Consider the following 16137-nt stretch of genomic DNA (forward strand, 5'->3'; position numbering starts at 1 on the left):
GTCTGGTTAACTAGCACATTCTGAGATCAAACAGGGGATCCGGATGACTCTATGGGTGCAAGTCTTTGTGCTGCTACTGTCCTTACAAATTCATTTCTCTGAAGCAGCAAGCAAGGTGGAGAAGCTCGGGAGTGAGAGCAAAAGACAATCTGCAAGAGAAGTGGCAGTAAGAGCTGTCTGACCAGTATCCCCAAACCACAGCCCAGAGCTTGCCCGGGAACATTCCTATCCATGATAAATCATTTTGCAATCAAGAAATGAAATTTGTGCACGTCAACACTCAGGCATGTGCATGCTGAGAATACAGGAAACTGAGGAACTCAGGACTGTCCACAACTTCCTTCGTTTTGAGGCGCTTGAGGACCCTTATAAAACTCATCTCATTATAGCTGTGGATTATTGGAAGAGAGTACACTATATGTTTTTTGAGTTGGTTTTTTTTTTTGACTCATCTAGAGAAAGATGGGGCATGGAGGGAGTCACCCAGGATAGAAATGACAATATTGTGAAAACTTTTCCCTGGAGGTCTGCTTATGTCTTGGATTCCTGAATTGGATAATGGAGGAAGACTCAAATTCAACTGGTTTGTGATGAAAAAATATATCCCTAACCAAATAAATAAATCCACCTTCCCCCATTTCTACCCTCTAACAACCTAAGGGAAGGAATAACAAGTTTCTTTTGTCAGCATCTTACTTTTCCTGTCCTTCGAAGAGCTGGCTTCTTAATCACCGGAACTCTGGGTGCGGGTCGGTGGGGGAGGAGCTGAGTTGTCTGAGAAGACTCTGGCTTGGATACATTAGATAAGGGCTCTGGTTTGGTGGACACTTGGTTCCTTAAGAAAACTCCATTCAGTGCCTCTTCTTGTGCTCCTGAAACAAAACAACAGCATGTTTGAACAAATGAAGGTCTCTCTCCTGAGCAGTCAGGGACAGGAGATTCAGCCAGATCCATTTCCAACCTGGGCCATGTGGCCCCTCCTCAAGCAGCATGGTGGTTCCCAACTCCCTGAGGCTCACCATCCTAGTCGAAGATTTAGTATAGACACGTGATCAGCTCGGCCCACTACAACTCAGTACTTTGGGTTTTTTATTTTTTTTTTTAAAAATTATTTTTTATTTTTTTATTTTTTCCATATGCTTTTGAGTTGAAAATTTTTCTCCCTTTTCCTCCCCGCCACCCTCCCCAAGACAGCTCACAATCTGATATAGGCTTTACATTTACATACCCATTAAACATATTTTCACATTAGTGAAGCTGTAAGTAAAAATTAAAACCAATAGGAGGAACTATCAGAAAGAGGAAACAAAACTCAACAGAAGGTAAAAATAAGTGATAGCAATTTGACTTCCATAGTTTTCTTTGGATGTGGACAGCATTTTCCATCCTGAGGCCTCTGGAGATGTCTTAGATCCTCGTAATGCTGAGAAGGGTTCAGTTTAACAATCTTAGTCATTGTATAATGTGGCTGTTATTGTGTACAAAGTCCTCTTGGTTCTGCTCACTTCACTCAGCATCAGACCATATAAGTCTTTCCAGGTTTTTCTGAAGTCAGCCTGTTCATCATTTCTTATAGCACAATAGTATTCCATTACATTCATATACCACAGCTTGCTCAGCCATTCCCCAATTGATGGGCATCCTCTCAATTTCCAATTCTTTGCCACCACAAAAAGAGCTGCGATGAATATTTTTGTACATGTGGGTCCTTTTCCCATTTGTTTGATCTCTTTGGGATATAGCCCTAGAAGTGCTGTTGCTGGATCAAAGGGTATGCACATTTTTGTAGCCCTTTGGGCATAGTTCCAAATTGTTCTCCAAAATGGTTGGATCATTTCACAACTCCACCAACAATGTATTAGCGTTCCAATTTTCCCACATCCTCTCCAACACTTATCATTTTCCTGTTTTGTCATGTTGGCCAATCTGATAGGTGTGATGTGGTACCTCAGAGTACAACTCAGTACTTTGGAGATCCAGTAGCATAACCCTCACTGCTAGAAAGGATTCTAAGCATTTGCTCTTGGCCTAAAGCTTGGCCTCAGCTGTTTACACCAATCTCCTAGAACAGAGGCAGATATGAAGGTACTAGGAAAGATTTCTATCTCCTGTGAATGGAATTACTTCCACACAACATCAACTTTTAAAAGGGTTTTTCTTGTTGTTTTACAACAAAACATTTCTTTGTGGATTTTGTACATCTAGATGGTAAAAGTAAACTGAACGCACAAGGAAGAATGAAATCAGAGACACCAGTGTAAAATGTAACCATTTCAGTCTGAGAATAACAAAATACAATTAATGGGAAAAAGTGATGGTGAAACTCCAGGTGGGATTATAGACCTAGGAAAAGACTGATGAGAGTCTGTGTTGTCCAGTTATTCTCGGGGTGACCCAAAAGAGCAGCTTTATGTCTTAAACGTCAAATGGAACCACCAGTACCTGATGACTACAGAACTAGCAGAATGAATTAACTGCCTTGCATCACCAACTATTCTTAAATTCATTTTTGTTTATTTGAAGCTCTCCCTCCCATACTGCTATTATGAAGGCTTCATGCTATATACTAGGATTTTTGAGTGCTGTATATTCTTTTCAAGAGAGAAAGAGACCAGAAAATGGTCAAATCACAAACTCAGTAGCACCAAAAGTGGAATCTCTTGAGTGGAATTTTAGAGAAGACCAAGGACATTAGGGAATACTTAATTTCATATCCGAAAGGGAAATGCAATTTTCTCAGACCATACAGTTTTTGGTTGGAGGGAGAAAAAGGAAACTGAAGCCTTGTGGCTGGCTGAAGATTTAAAAACTTAGTGGGCTACTCAACTCACCTCCTTTTGCTTCCATGAGGCACCGAATGGCTTCCTCGGCTTCCTGAGCATTGGTGGTTTTGATCTGTTTGACATTATATGGTTTACTTATCCCAGTCCTGGCTTTAGGCTTCCGGATAAACAGAAAAGAAAAAGGAGATAAGTAATCCTTGCATATAAAATCTCCACAGCAGAACACAATGAGTGCTGCCTATTAAACCTGAACAGATTCAGTTACCATATACAGCATAAAAGGTTATCCCAAGTCCTTATTGATGATTCTTTCAAGAAAAAAAAAGATTTCCTTATACATAAATCTGAACATGTTATACCTCTGCTTAAAATCTTTCCCCTTCAGTAGCTCCTCGACTGCCTGTAGAATAAAGCTGGAATGTCTTAGCCTGACACTCAGGCCCTTCCACAAGTTGGTGCCCCCTTTCCTTGTCTCACACTATTCTCCATGTACATTATACAGCATCCAAACTGGCCTACTCATCATCCTCCATGCACACCCCACGCTTTGCAACGCTGAGATTGTTGCCAGGATTGCCCCTGCCCACTTCTTCCCGCCTACTGAAATCCTACTCAGCTGAAAACCAAATTCAAATGCAACCTCCATGAAGCATTCCAACATAGCACTACCAATAATTGCCTTTCTCTACCTTGTAACTGTTTTTTTTGCATTTAGCACATATTATTAGTCATCTGTATATGTATGCTATCTCTCTCACCCCCCCCACTTGACTTTATAAATTCTATATGGACATAGGTATGTGTTATCTGATCTTTATGTCTTCTCCAGCCCCTAGATAGGATGGTGCTCTACACACAGTGGGCATTTAATGTTTGTTGAATGAATATAAAAGAAAACATTTGCCAGATTTCTAGATTTTGCTGTTGTTGGGCTCTGCTCTAAAATGCTAGGCATCCATGAATAAGACAAATGAAGGGGTAACAGCTAGAGCTGATGCCAAATCACTCCAAAATTGAGTGAATGTGGGGTTTTGAAGCAATCAGCCCTCCATTTTTATGTCAATTAGTAGAAGAGAAGCAGCAATGGGTTTGCAAAAACTACAAAGTGATTATACACATGGCAGCCTTGAATTAACTTAGCATTCTAGGGTATATTTTTCTCTTTAGAAGCAAACAAGAAACAACTTTTTAAACTCTGGAATGGGTTGGGTTTGGGGTTTTGGTTTTTTTTTTTTTTTGGAAGAGGTAGGGGAGAAAATACGTCTTTGCTTTTAAAATCTGACATAGTACCTTGCATCAAGGAGGTATCTAACATGTTTATCGAATTGAAAAGATAAGAATTTTAAACTTTCATTAACTAAAGATAATCTCATCTCAGCCCAGGAGTGGGAAACAAGGTATAAAGAACCTTGGGAACTGGAATTTTACCATATTGGACCGAGAAAAAGGAAGAACTCACTGGCTGCTGAGGAGCTCCTGGAAGAAGCTTAGCTGTCTGTAAGATGGAATATTGCCCATGAGTGCCACAGGAAATAGATGCATCGGAAGCAGACTTTTTCACCATTAAACCAGCTGCAAGAAAAAAAAAAAGGCACAACCTCAAACCTCGGTCAATGTCCCAGTGGCTGATGAAAGATCCAATGAGCCATCAAGAGAAGTTCCTAACAAGGGTGATGCCTAGAAAACTAGAAACAAGATATTTTGGGGTAATACTACTTATTTGGCACTTAAAAAGCATTCAGAGATATCGAATGTATCCCAGTCACTTGACAGTGATGTCCCCCTTTTCATTCAGTCATAGATTACTATAATTCAGCTAGAATGGGTACTAACTACCTACTGGAAAGTTTAACTTCTTAATGTATGGTTTGAATTTTTTTAAAACAGAAGTATGTTGGTTTGGGTGACTTTTATATTATCATTTTGAATTTGTTGAATTGATTTTGAATTTAAATTGAGAACTTCATTTTTTTTAAAGTCTTGTGCTCAGTTTCTTTTTGCAACTGAGATTGCTTTGGGGTAAACTAAGGCCAGTGGGAACCCAATAATGAAGTCAGAGGATATGAAAGTCTATGTCTTATTTTTTAAAAAGGACACAGACCAAAGTGACACTGTCTCCCTCAAAAAAATCAGAAGAGGAGAAACATAAGACAGAAAAAGGCAAGGCAAAATTGTATTTTCAGAAAGCAAAAAGTAGTATTATGGGCAAAGGAGTCATTTTAGAAAGCCAAAGAAGAACACTAGAACCATATCAAGTGACATGTTTTTCTAGTCTTAACTAGAGGATATTAGCAGCCACTTCTCTACTAGAATACTATTGTTGGAGGACAATGACAATAGCTGAATTATAGGCTGTCTTGTCACAAGTGTGAGCGTACAGTACTACTTGTGTAAATGACATAGGACCATACATGATGAATTGGGCGGTGTGTTAGAGGTTGTCTAATCCACTCCCTTCCTTTAACAGATGAGGAAACTGAAGCTTGGAGACTGCCCATGTGACACAAATAGTACCAGGGCCCGGATTACCTGACCTATTTTACAATGTGACACTACTAAATATGGAACTCTCCGAGTGATTTCCTTCTTTACCAGGACTACACAGTTTTAACAAAGTGAAGAGAGGACTAGGTGTGCAGCGAGCAAGTCTGACCTTCTTTGATGAGATGGGTGGGGAAAGATAATGAATTAGTTGGAACTTTAAGCAGAAGGAAATTCTCTGCTGGTTGTGATTCCTGCTTAAAAGCGAAAAAGGTTAGAATGAATAACAGTTCTGAAAAATCAATCCCTTCAAGTTCCTCCTGGAAATGCCTTGTGCTATCCCAGAGGTAGCTAAAGTGGCATTGGCTTCAACAGCAATACTCTTTAGTAGTTTCAGAATAGGGGTGGAGAAGGTGGCACAGTGGATAGAGCACTGGCCCTGAAGTCAGGAGGACCTGAGTTCAAATCTGGTCTCAGACCAAACACTTGACACTTACTAGCTGTGTGACCCTGGGCAAGTCACTTAACCCCAACTGCCCAAAAAAACCCAAAACCAAAAAACAAAACAGAATAGAGGTGGAGAAGGAAAATAAGCCAACTGATTGTGCAAAAACACATAGTTTGAAAGATACCTGGATTCAGTGGGGTTTTTTTTCAGTGATAGCATGGAGGCAAGTATTCCCAGCAGGCATTGTGGCAAACTAAAAACAAGTGAAGTCTTACTTGGAGGGGGGGGTCTCTGTGGTGGGTGAGGTGGCCGAGGCCTGTTAGGAACAGACAGAGACCTGCTTGGAGAACGATGGCGGAAGTCCCCAACAGCTTCCAGCTCCTGCTTTAACTCTGCCAGGTCGGCATCATCTGGAGGACACGGCGGAATACGAAGAAGACGGGTATTCAAAAACGCAAGAAGGTCAAAAGGGTCAAAATGGCAGCTCCTTTTACAAGCGGGGTGATGGAGGTTGGAGAAAAGGGAGAGTGAGGTCGTTTGGAGAAAAGGCTTAATCTGACATAGAGAAAGCCAGCTAGTGACTGTACCTATCCTTTTCCCCATTTGGGGCGAGAGGGGACAGAGAAGGGAAGGAGGGAGGAAGGGAGGGAAGGTGGCATGGAGATGAGTAGCAATGCCTGCTTGGAACATTCAGTGAACCAAGGATGAAGTTAGTTTGGCACATACACCAGAGAGTCAAGAGTTTTAGAAAGGCAGCTGTTGCAGTTTGGAAGGAACAGTAGTTCACCACAAAGAAGAGTGTTGCAAAAACTGCTGAAAACCAGGCCTCACCCCCAGAATGGTCATTTTCAAGAGGCTAAAGAAATTCTCAGTCATTTGCCAGTGGAAATGTTGAATGCTCCTGCTCTCTCTGTTGGGTCTAAGCCAGTAACTTACAGTTTTCATCAGGGCTTGGTATGTGGAATTTAGACACTTGACTGAGCTAAGACAATATGGGAGAGATACCCCTTCTGCCTCATTACATAGGACATAAAATCCAAAATAAATTTAAGCTCCTTTCCTCCACACAGGGAAGGAACAAGAACTTACATGGTACCTACTACTATGTGCCAGGCATTGTACCAATATCTCATTTAATCCTCACAACAACTTTGGGAAGGAGTTGTTATTATTCCCATTTTACAACTGAGGAAACTGAGGCAGGCAGAGGTTAAGTGACTTGCCTAGGATCACAGAGCTATTAAGTCTGAGGCTGGATTTGAACTCAGGGCTTCCTCACTCCAGGACCAATGCTCTAACCACTGTGCAACCTAACTGCCTCTCATATTGCGAGGCTCTTGAACAGGACAGCTTAATTTTGAACTCTATGTACCTCATACCAAAGCTGGAGAAAGAAGCTCAATTTCTTTATCTAGAGGAGCGCTGTAATTAGATACACAAAAGTCCCTATTTTCCCATTAAACAGTAAACACTCAGCAGCATCAAGGTAATAGTATAGACAGTTTCACCAGATGGCAGCCTACCTAACAGGATCAAGATCTCAACAGCCCCCTCCACCTGAATACTGTTCTGCATCTGACAGAGAAACATTCCAAAAAAAACCCCAAAAACCGATGTGCTCTTGGATAAATAATGTTACATTGAGAAAAAATGTAATTACATGTTTCCAGTAATGTCTGTATCTCCAGTTAAGGGTGCAAAAGTCCTGCTGAATGGAAAATGGGCAGAATTCCCTACAAGTTTATGAAATCTGAAAGAGTCCACAAGGACCCCCTGCTGCTCCTCTGGGGAGGTGCGAACATCTCTTTACACCTACTGCAGAAACTTCCCTTAAGAAGTAATAGAATGGGGCAGCTAGGTGGTGCAGTGGATAGAGCACCAGCCCTGGACTCAGGAGGACCTGAGCTCAAATCCAGTCTCAGACACATGACACTTATTAGCTGTGTGCCCACTTAGCCCCATTGCCTAGCCAAAAAAAAAAAAAAAGAAGTAACATCACCTTGACTATGCCTCTGTGGACAGTTTTCAGCACCTCCCACAAAGGAATTCTGATACACAATGACCATTACAATAACTAAACATATATACTCATCCTTTAGGGCTCACCACTGTCAATGCTCTTATTACTGTGACAGCTAATGCTGTTCATGAAATTATTTCAAATAGTCTGAACGCTAAAACCTGAACTTTATGAAATTATCTGATTCCTCTCTACTCCAAATGTGGACATGCACACTCAAGATTATACATAAACAATATATACATATGAGGACAGCATAACAGCATTTATCTACTATGATTTCGACATTATGTATTAAGTGGGAAACGGTTTGGGAAGAGTTATTTTGGCATAGGTACTCTCTGAAATTAGGAGATGCCTGCCCGAGATAGGGAAACTATAACCCAAGACCAGACCAAAGGTGCAAGCTACCTTTGTACGGGCAAGATTTCTTTTTAGTCAGTGCTGGAGACTTGCTGGGAGGTGCGCCTGCCGGGGCAGAGCCTGGGGCTTCCAAATCGTCACCCGCCGACAGTTCTGTGTCAGTGAGGAAGGTGGGGTGTTGTTCATCAATCAAATAGTCCTCGTCCTCATCAAGAATGTCTCCTGCAAAGAGAAAACAAAGCAGTCTCTAAGATGAAAGAAGCTCATTACCCTCTTTGCTCTAGAGCTCATTTCAACATTAAGGCAGGTTTTCTAGGTGCGTGCAGTTTGAGGAAACCTCCAGAACACACACCGCATTTGAAACGGGTACAATATTGACTGCTGTGACCATCGAATTCTCAGACATCCTTCCTACAGCTCCAAACAAGAGGATCTCAACATGGCTTTTGGAATCCTCCAACGCGGGTCCATGCATGTGACCCAGTTCCTACACATGGACAGTGACCGTGTCTATCACTAAGGAATTAAGAATGACACCCCCAAGAGAGAACTTTTCAAAAAAACTCTTTACTTCTCGACTCTATTCTAACTTCGAATTCTAAAGTTGGGATTGTTTACTTTTCCTTTTCCACCCCTACCTAAGAGGAGGCTCACAGGATAGCTGCTAACCTTCTGATTCATAGTCCAAACTGGAGAAGTCAAAGTTTTCTTCTAACAGACAGGAATTGGCAGTGGGGGACATGGATACAATGCTATCCCGTTTTCGTACGATTTCTTCTTGAAGACCTTTTAGCCAATCCTTTGTTTTCGGTCTGATCTTCACTGCTCTGCCTTTAACCTGAAAAATCGGGAGATTTTAAACATGTTCCTTTCACAGAAAGCAGGAAGAGAATAACAATTTATTAAGTGCCTACTCTGTGTCAGGCACTGTGCTAAGTGCTTTGCAAATATCTCCTTTTTATCCTTACAACAACCCTAAATGAAAACTGTTTAAATTAGCCCATTTTCTAGCTGAGGAAACTGGGACAGATAGAGGTTAAGTAATTTTATCACAAATGTATCATACTAAATCAGGGTTCTTTTTGATTATTTATGTAGTATTTTATTTTTCCCCAATTACACATAGAAACAATTTTTAACTTTTTAAAAAAATTTTGAGTTCCAAATTCTCTCTTTCCATTCCTCCTGAGATAGTAAGCAATCTGATATGTTATACATGTGCAATCATGTTAAACATTTCCATATTTGTTATTTTGTGGAAGAAAACCTGAGCCAAAAGAAAGAAAGTGAAAAATAGTATGAATCAGTCTGTATTCAGACTCCATCAGTTCTTTCTTTGGAGGCAGATAGCATTTTTCATCATGAGTCCTTTGGCATTGTGAACAGCTAAGTCATTCACAATTGATCACTGTACAATTTTGCAGTTACTATGTACAATGTTTTCCTTGTTCGACTCACTTCACTCTGCATCAGTTCATGCAAGTCTTTCCAGGTTTTTCTAAAATCATCCTGTAGAGCAAGGATTCTTTTTTTCTAAAATTAATTTATTTTGAATTATCAACAATCACTTCCATAAGCTTTTGAGTTTTAAATTTTTCTCCCCCTCCCTCCCCAAGAAGGCACGCAATGTGATATAGGCTATGTATATACATTCCTATTAAACCTATTTTCACATTAGTGATGTTGTAAGTAAGAATTAGAACCAATAGCAGGAACCACCAGAAAGAGGAAACAAAAAAAAACAGAAGAAAAAAATAGTAAATAGTATGTTTCGATCTGCATTCAAACTCCATAGTTCTTTCTTATTTGTGGATAGCATTTTCCATCATGAGGCCTTTGGAGATGTCTTAGATCCTTGTATTGCTGAGAAGGGTTACCGTGTACAAGGTCAGAGCAAGGATTCTTAACCTTTCTTGTGTCGTGGACTCTTTTGGTCATCTGGTGAAACCTATATACTCCTTTTCAGAACAATTTCTTAACTGCATAAAGCGCGTAGATAATGTTAAAAAACTGTCATTTAAGAAAACACCAAGGGGCAGCTAGGTGGCGCAGCGGATAGAGCACCGGCCCTGAAGTCAGGAGGACCTGAGTTCAAATCCAGCCTCAGACCAAACACTTGATACTTACTAGCTATGTGACCCTGGGGCAAGTCACTTAACCCCAATTGCCAAAAAAATAAACAAATAAATAAATAGAAATAAAAACCAAGTTTACAGATCCCAGGGTTAGGAACCCTGATTTACACTATTGTTTGGAGAAATGCAGATTAAAACAATTTCTGAGGTACCACTTCACACCTATCAGATTGACTAACAAGGCAGAAAAGAAAAATAACAAATGTTGGAGGGGATATGGGAAAATTGGAACAGTAATGCACTGTTAGTGGAGTTGTGAACTGATTCAACCATTCTGTAGACCACTCTGGAACTATGCACAAAGGGATATAAAACCATGCATACTCTTTGACCTAGCAATACCACTATCAGGTCTGTATCCCAAAGAGATCAAAACAAAAACGAAAAGGACCTACACATACAAAAATATTTATAGCAGCTCTTTTCTGGTGGCAAAGAGTTGAAAATTGAGGGAATTCCCATCATTTGGGGAATGGCTAAACAAGTTGTGGTATATGACTATAATGCAATACTATTGTGCTATAAGAAATGATGAGTAAGATGCTCTCAGAAAAATCTGGAACAACTTAATACCAACTGATACAAAGTGAAATGAGCAGAACCAGAACACTGTACACAGTAACAGCAATACTGTAGGATAATCAACTATGAATGACGTAGCAATTCTCAGAAACATAATGATACAAGATAACTCTGAAGGACTTATGATGAAAAATGTTTTCCATCCCCAGAGAAAGAACTGATGGAATCTGCATATAGATCTTAGCATACTTTTTTTTTTTACTTTCCCTATTTTTCTTGGGATTTTTTTTGGGGGGAGGGGGTCTATGTTTTCCTTCATATGACTAATATGGAAGTATGTTTTGCATGACTACTGCTCTGGGCCACTAGGGGGCACAATGGCTAAAGTGCCAGGCAGGCCTAGAGTCAGAAAGACTTTTCTTCCCGAGTTCAAATCTATCCTCAGACATTTACCAGCTGCATGACCCTAGGCAAGTCACTACACCCTGTTTGCCTCAGTTTCCTCATCTGTCAAATGAGCTAGAGAAGGAAATGGCAAACCACTCTAGTATCTTTGCCAAGAAAACCCCAAATGGGGTCATGAAGAGTAAGACACGATTGAGAACGACTGAACAAGAGACTGCTATTAGGAACTCGCATTCCCCATGTCAGATTTGGTTAGTTTATGAATCCTGCCCTGAATCAGCATCACCTCTTGTTTTCCCTCTTGGGTCAAGAATTAACCACCTCAAGCCTCAGTTTGCTCTCCTGTTAAGATGGCAGCAACAAATGAGGAGACTAGACTAGATGCTTTCTCTCCCATCCCTGCATCTACGATCCCCCGACCTCAAAGAATTTTTTGTGACAACCAAATGAGATAATGTACGTACAGTGCGTGGCAGACCTTGCGGTACAATATGAATGCATGTTACTGCTGCTGTTGCCTGTCACTCCTGATCCACTAGTTGTCAAGCACATGAAAGGGGAGTTCTTTACTTCACCCCTACACAACCTCACCAGCTCACAGGATAATTCAGAACTCTTATCTCAAAGGTCAGCAGTGTCTTTCTCATAGCCAAATGCCTGTTTCTCCATCTCAGCCATCTTTGTCTTCTTCAACCCATGACATCACTGACCACTTCCTTCTTCTGGCTTCTTTTTTCATTTCAGAGAAACCAAACTCCTGGATCCTCCCCAATATCTCTATCTAACCACTCCTCTGTCTCCACCACCTGCCTCTCTTCCCCTCCACACATGTGGACTTAAATGAGTACACAAGATTTCGATCTCTGTCCTGTTTTCTTCTTCCCACTACACTCTCTCCTTTCATAATCTCGTTTATTACCGTATCTGGGAGCAGTATGTCTGTGGAAGTGATTGCCAAATATTTATCTCCAGTCCTGGCCTCATCCCCGAGCTTCAGACCTGCGCCTCAGACTGTATACTGGACAGTTTCCCTTGGATATTCTATTAACCAGTGGGTCAGCGTGTCTCAAAATGGAAACTCTCTTTCCACAAAAGCCTTCTTCTTCAATGACTTTCCTATCTGTGTCCATGGCACCACCATTTAGTTTCCCATGGTTGATATTTGGTGTTATCTTTGATTTTTCTCTCACTTAGCATACCCGGTCTGTTGTTGAATTTTATCATCTTTACTTTGCCAATTTTTCTAGCACCTTTCTCTATACCCTCCATCCCCCCTCCCCTGCCTCCCCGCTCTGTCCAGATCCTCATGACCACCTACTTGGACCATTGAAATAGCCTTCTATTTAGTCTCAACTTCTTTAATCCCTCCTACATACAGCTGCCAAAATGATCTTCCTAAATCACAGGCCTAACCCTGCTCAAAAAAGCTTCAATGGCTTCCTGTTGCCTTTAAGATAAAAAAAAAATGCAAATTCCTCTGTTGGACATTTAAAGCCCTTCACAATCTGCCTCCATACTATCTTTAAAGATTTATGACCTATTCCTCCATGTCACTTAGTCTAAGGTCCAGTCAAAATGGGCCAGAGGTATCCCTCACATTGCATCTTCCTTCTCCATTCCTCTCTTCTCCTGTTGGCCTCTTGGCATCCCCAGATTCCTTCAATTCTCAGCTCAGCTAACTCCTACATGAGGACTTTGAACCCATGTGAGATTCAAAAGAGGGTCAGCTAATAATAGTGCACCCTCCCTGAAATTACCCTGTTATCACTTCATCTGAGTACATTCTCTGATAGAATGTGAAGTCCTTGAATAGAGATCGTTTCATTTCTCTTTGTATCCCCTGCCTCTCATATGGTGCCTGGCACAGGCTAAGTGGTTAATAAATGCTTATCAAGTTGACTGCTCAACAGATCTCAATTGATTGAGTAAAGTTTAAGTTTCTACTCGAGAAGTGCAAAGCTCTCCAAAATGTAGGCACCACCCAATTTTTCCAATATTCTCTCACACAGCTCCTCTGTCACTGTGCTCTAGGCTGGCCAAACTGGAACTTTACATCTCTCCATATACTGCATGGCGTGCCCCGCTTAAGGAACTGTGTGAACAAAGGCATGTAAGTGAGGCCTTCACATGGTTCCTTATGTCTGGATTGCTGTCCCCTGTTCTTACCCAACAAATTCCTACCATTCCATATATACCACATTCATCAAAAGTAACCTCAGAAGAATCCCATGTGGAGAAATGTAGGTGAGGGTCACATAGGTGGCTCAGTGGAAAATATATGTCTTAGTAATCTGACCTGGGGTAAGTCATTTAATCTCAGCAAATAAACCTTGGTTAAGTATTAGTTCTCAAATAGAAAGAAGTCAGGGCCATTGTTCATAAGGAAACAAGGAAACATCTACCACTTACACATAAGCCCAAAAGGTAGAAAGGAAAATGGGAGGAAATAGCACACACAGAAACCCAACATGGCTACAGACCCTATCCAGGGAGACTTACCTTCATACCATCTACATCCAAGACATTAAGGGCTGACCGGCTATCTGCAAAAGTCACCAACATTTGCCCTCGATTGATCCTAAAAAGAAGAGAGACAAAGAGCAGTAGCTTCGAGGATGGAAAAAGAAAAGACAGCAGAGCTCTCCTGAATCAGGAGGTAGGTTGATCTCTGCCCTCATGAGTGGGGAAAATTTTCTATCAATTTGTACTATCAGTTCAAGAGTTTCTTTCTCTAGGACAAGCCTTGATTGTTACAGCAAGATGGTGTAGGGGATAGAGAAACAGCCTCAGAGTAGAGATGACCTGGGTTTGCAGTCTTGCCTCTGTCTGCATGACCTTGATCAAATCACTTAACCATTCAGTGCTCCAGATAATTCTCTAGATTTTGTTAGGTTTACAGAGTAGGTACCAACCTGTACTGGTAAAGGAAATCTCTTCATCTAGAAATTGTCCTACAACAATGAAATCACATATCTGGCCCAAGCCTGGATTCCAGAGGATCATTTCTCAGGGAAGAGATGATACATGGGAGAGAATGAGGCAGAAAGGGAAAGAGCAGTAGAGAGGGGAGGGAGAGAAGGAAACTAGGAATGAGGGGAAAAGGAAAGTGGGGGGGCAGAAAAAGGAGGGGAAAAGGCAGAGAACAAGGAGGAGAGGGCTGGAGGAAAGAGAAGGAAGAAGAGGAAGCATACAGGAGATAGGAAAGGAGAATTTCCAGGGATATTGAAATTTTTAGAACAAAAATGTGGGATGCACAAAGACCCAAAGCCTATGGAAGAGATAACTTTAAAAGGTTAGCAAGGAAAAAGTCTCTTTAATATGGTCACCAAGGCCAGGAAGGAGTACAGGAATGGGGAGGAAGATCTATGCCATAGGTCCATGGTATTTCAGTCTGGCATAAGGGAGGCACACAGCCTGAGGCCCACAATAAAAAAAAGGTACTCATTCCTACATCATAGGTTCTCCTATGCCCAGAAAGGACTGGGGGGGAAATGAAGATTACAGAAGGCAAATATACCAAATATCAGACAAAATCTTCCAGGTAGAAACTAAAGCAAATTTAAAAAACCACCTAACATTTAAGGATAAGTAACAGCTGGCATATGAGTTAAATCAGGAAAAAGAAGCTAAAGAACAGAAGGTCTATATTCTTCTCTACAGGCAGCATGTATGGCCACAATTTCTTAAGACCACAGCAAGCTTGTAAACACCCTGTTTACATTGTTGTAGAACTTATTAACCTTATTTCTTATAAACCTTTTTTTAAGCCTCAAGAAGGGTCATATGCTACTTTTGGGAGGAGAAATGGGAAAAAAGATAATGACCCTGTTTTCTCCCTTAATCCTAGGTTGAATGGCAAAGGAGAAGGCAGAAAACAAGACAACAATGGAAAGAGAAGAAAAAAATCAATAAGAGGTACCAGCATGTCAAGTCCTGCCTTTGCCAAGAAAAAAAATGAGTGGTCCTCTACTGAGGCCTAGGATGTCCTGGCAACACACATAGATAAGCCTCCATCAGTATTTACCTGACAAGAATTATGGTCCCATAATTCCCTAAGGTTTGCATAAGCTCAGTCCGCAGATCCTCAGGGAACTCATTTTTTTCTTCTAGGGTTGGTGACTGTAGGTTTACCACCACTGTAGCATCTAAGGGTCCTTGGAAAGACGACACTTCCTGGAAGACTTTCTCCCGGGCATCTACATCCACTTCCTGGACCTCCACTTCTACAACTGCCAACACAGGCCTGTTAAACACGCAGACAAGACAATACAAAGGTAACTTCAAGGCAAGAAGCTCGCTGAACAGAATCCTATCATTTGCATCCTCCCACTGCTTTCCTGGCTAATTTTTATCCCAACAATTAGTCCAGGAGATAGGGGTACCACTTGCCCTATCTATTTCACACACAACTGAGGTTTTTTTGTTTTCATTTTTTGGTGGAAGAAGTCCTGGGAGAGGAATATTGCTGCTCTTTAATTATCTTAGTCAGCACTTAGAAAATAATCATCTCAGCTGGATCTTAATGACTGCTTAATTATTGAGGACTAAAACTAAAGAGTTATAAGTCAACCTAGTGTTTAGCAGCTTATGGATAAGGTGAGGGGATTACATTTGGATAGTGAAGGAAAGATATACCCACTCATTCTCAATTAGGAAATAAATTGGTGATGCTTAACTGAGAGATGGCAGGTAGGCCTGGAGTCAGGAAGACTCATCTTCCTGAGTTCAAGACGCCTCAGATACTTACTAGCTGTGTGACCCTGGGTAAGTCACTTAACTCTGTTTGCCTCAGTTTCCTCACCTGTCAAATGAGCTGGAGAAGGAAAGGGCAAACCACTCCAGTATTTTTGCCAAGAAAACCCCAAATGGTGTCACAAAGAGTTGGACATGACTGAAACGACTGAACAAGAATAACATCTGAGGGACAGAGATCATCTATCATTTACAGCCTATGTGACCTTGGAGAAGTCATTCATCCCT

The 16137-nt window shown here is 41.1% G+C and overlaps 1 protein-coding gene across 1 annotated transcript in view; it reads right to left on the bottom strand.

The window, feature by feature from the left end:
- Positions 1–16137, bottom strand: part of SYNJ2 (synaptojanin 2) — a 145141-nt gene that overhangs the window by 1899 nt on the left and 127105 nt on the right. Inside the window, 8 exon segments of the mRNA XM_020986684.2 lie at positions 697–872; positions 2832–2940; positions 4243–4355; positions 5988–6122; positions 8144–8317; positions 8765–8933; positions 13657–13735; positions 15182–15400. Of these exon segments, the coding sequence (XP_020842343.1) occupies positions 697–872; positions 2832–2940; positions 4243–4355; positions 5988–6122; positions 8144–8317; positions 8765–8933; positions 13657–13735; positions 15182–15400 (1174 nt within the window).

The sequence above is a fragment of the Phascolarctos cinereus genome, unplaced genomic scaffold (assembly GCF_003287225.1).
Source record: "Phascolarctos cinereus isolate Bilbo 61053 unplaced genomic scaffold, phaCin_HiC Scaffold_5;HRSCAF=322, whole genome shotgun sequence".
In the NCBI taxonomy this organism is placed as follows: Eukaryota; Metazoa; Chordata; class Mammalia; order Diprotodontia; family Phascolarctidae; genus Phascolarctos; species Phascolarctos cinereus.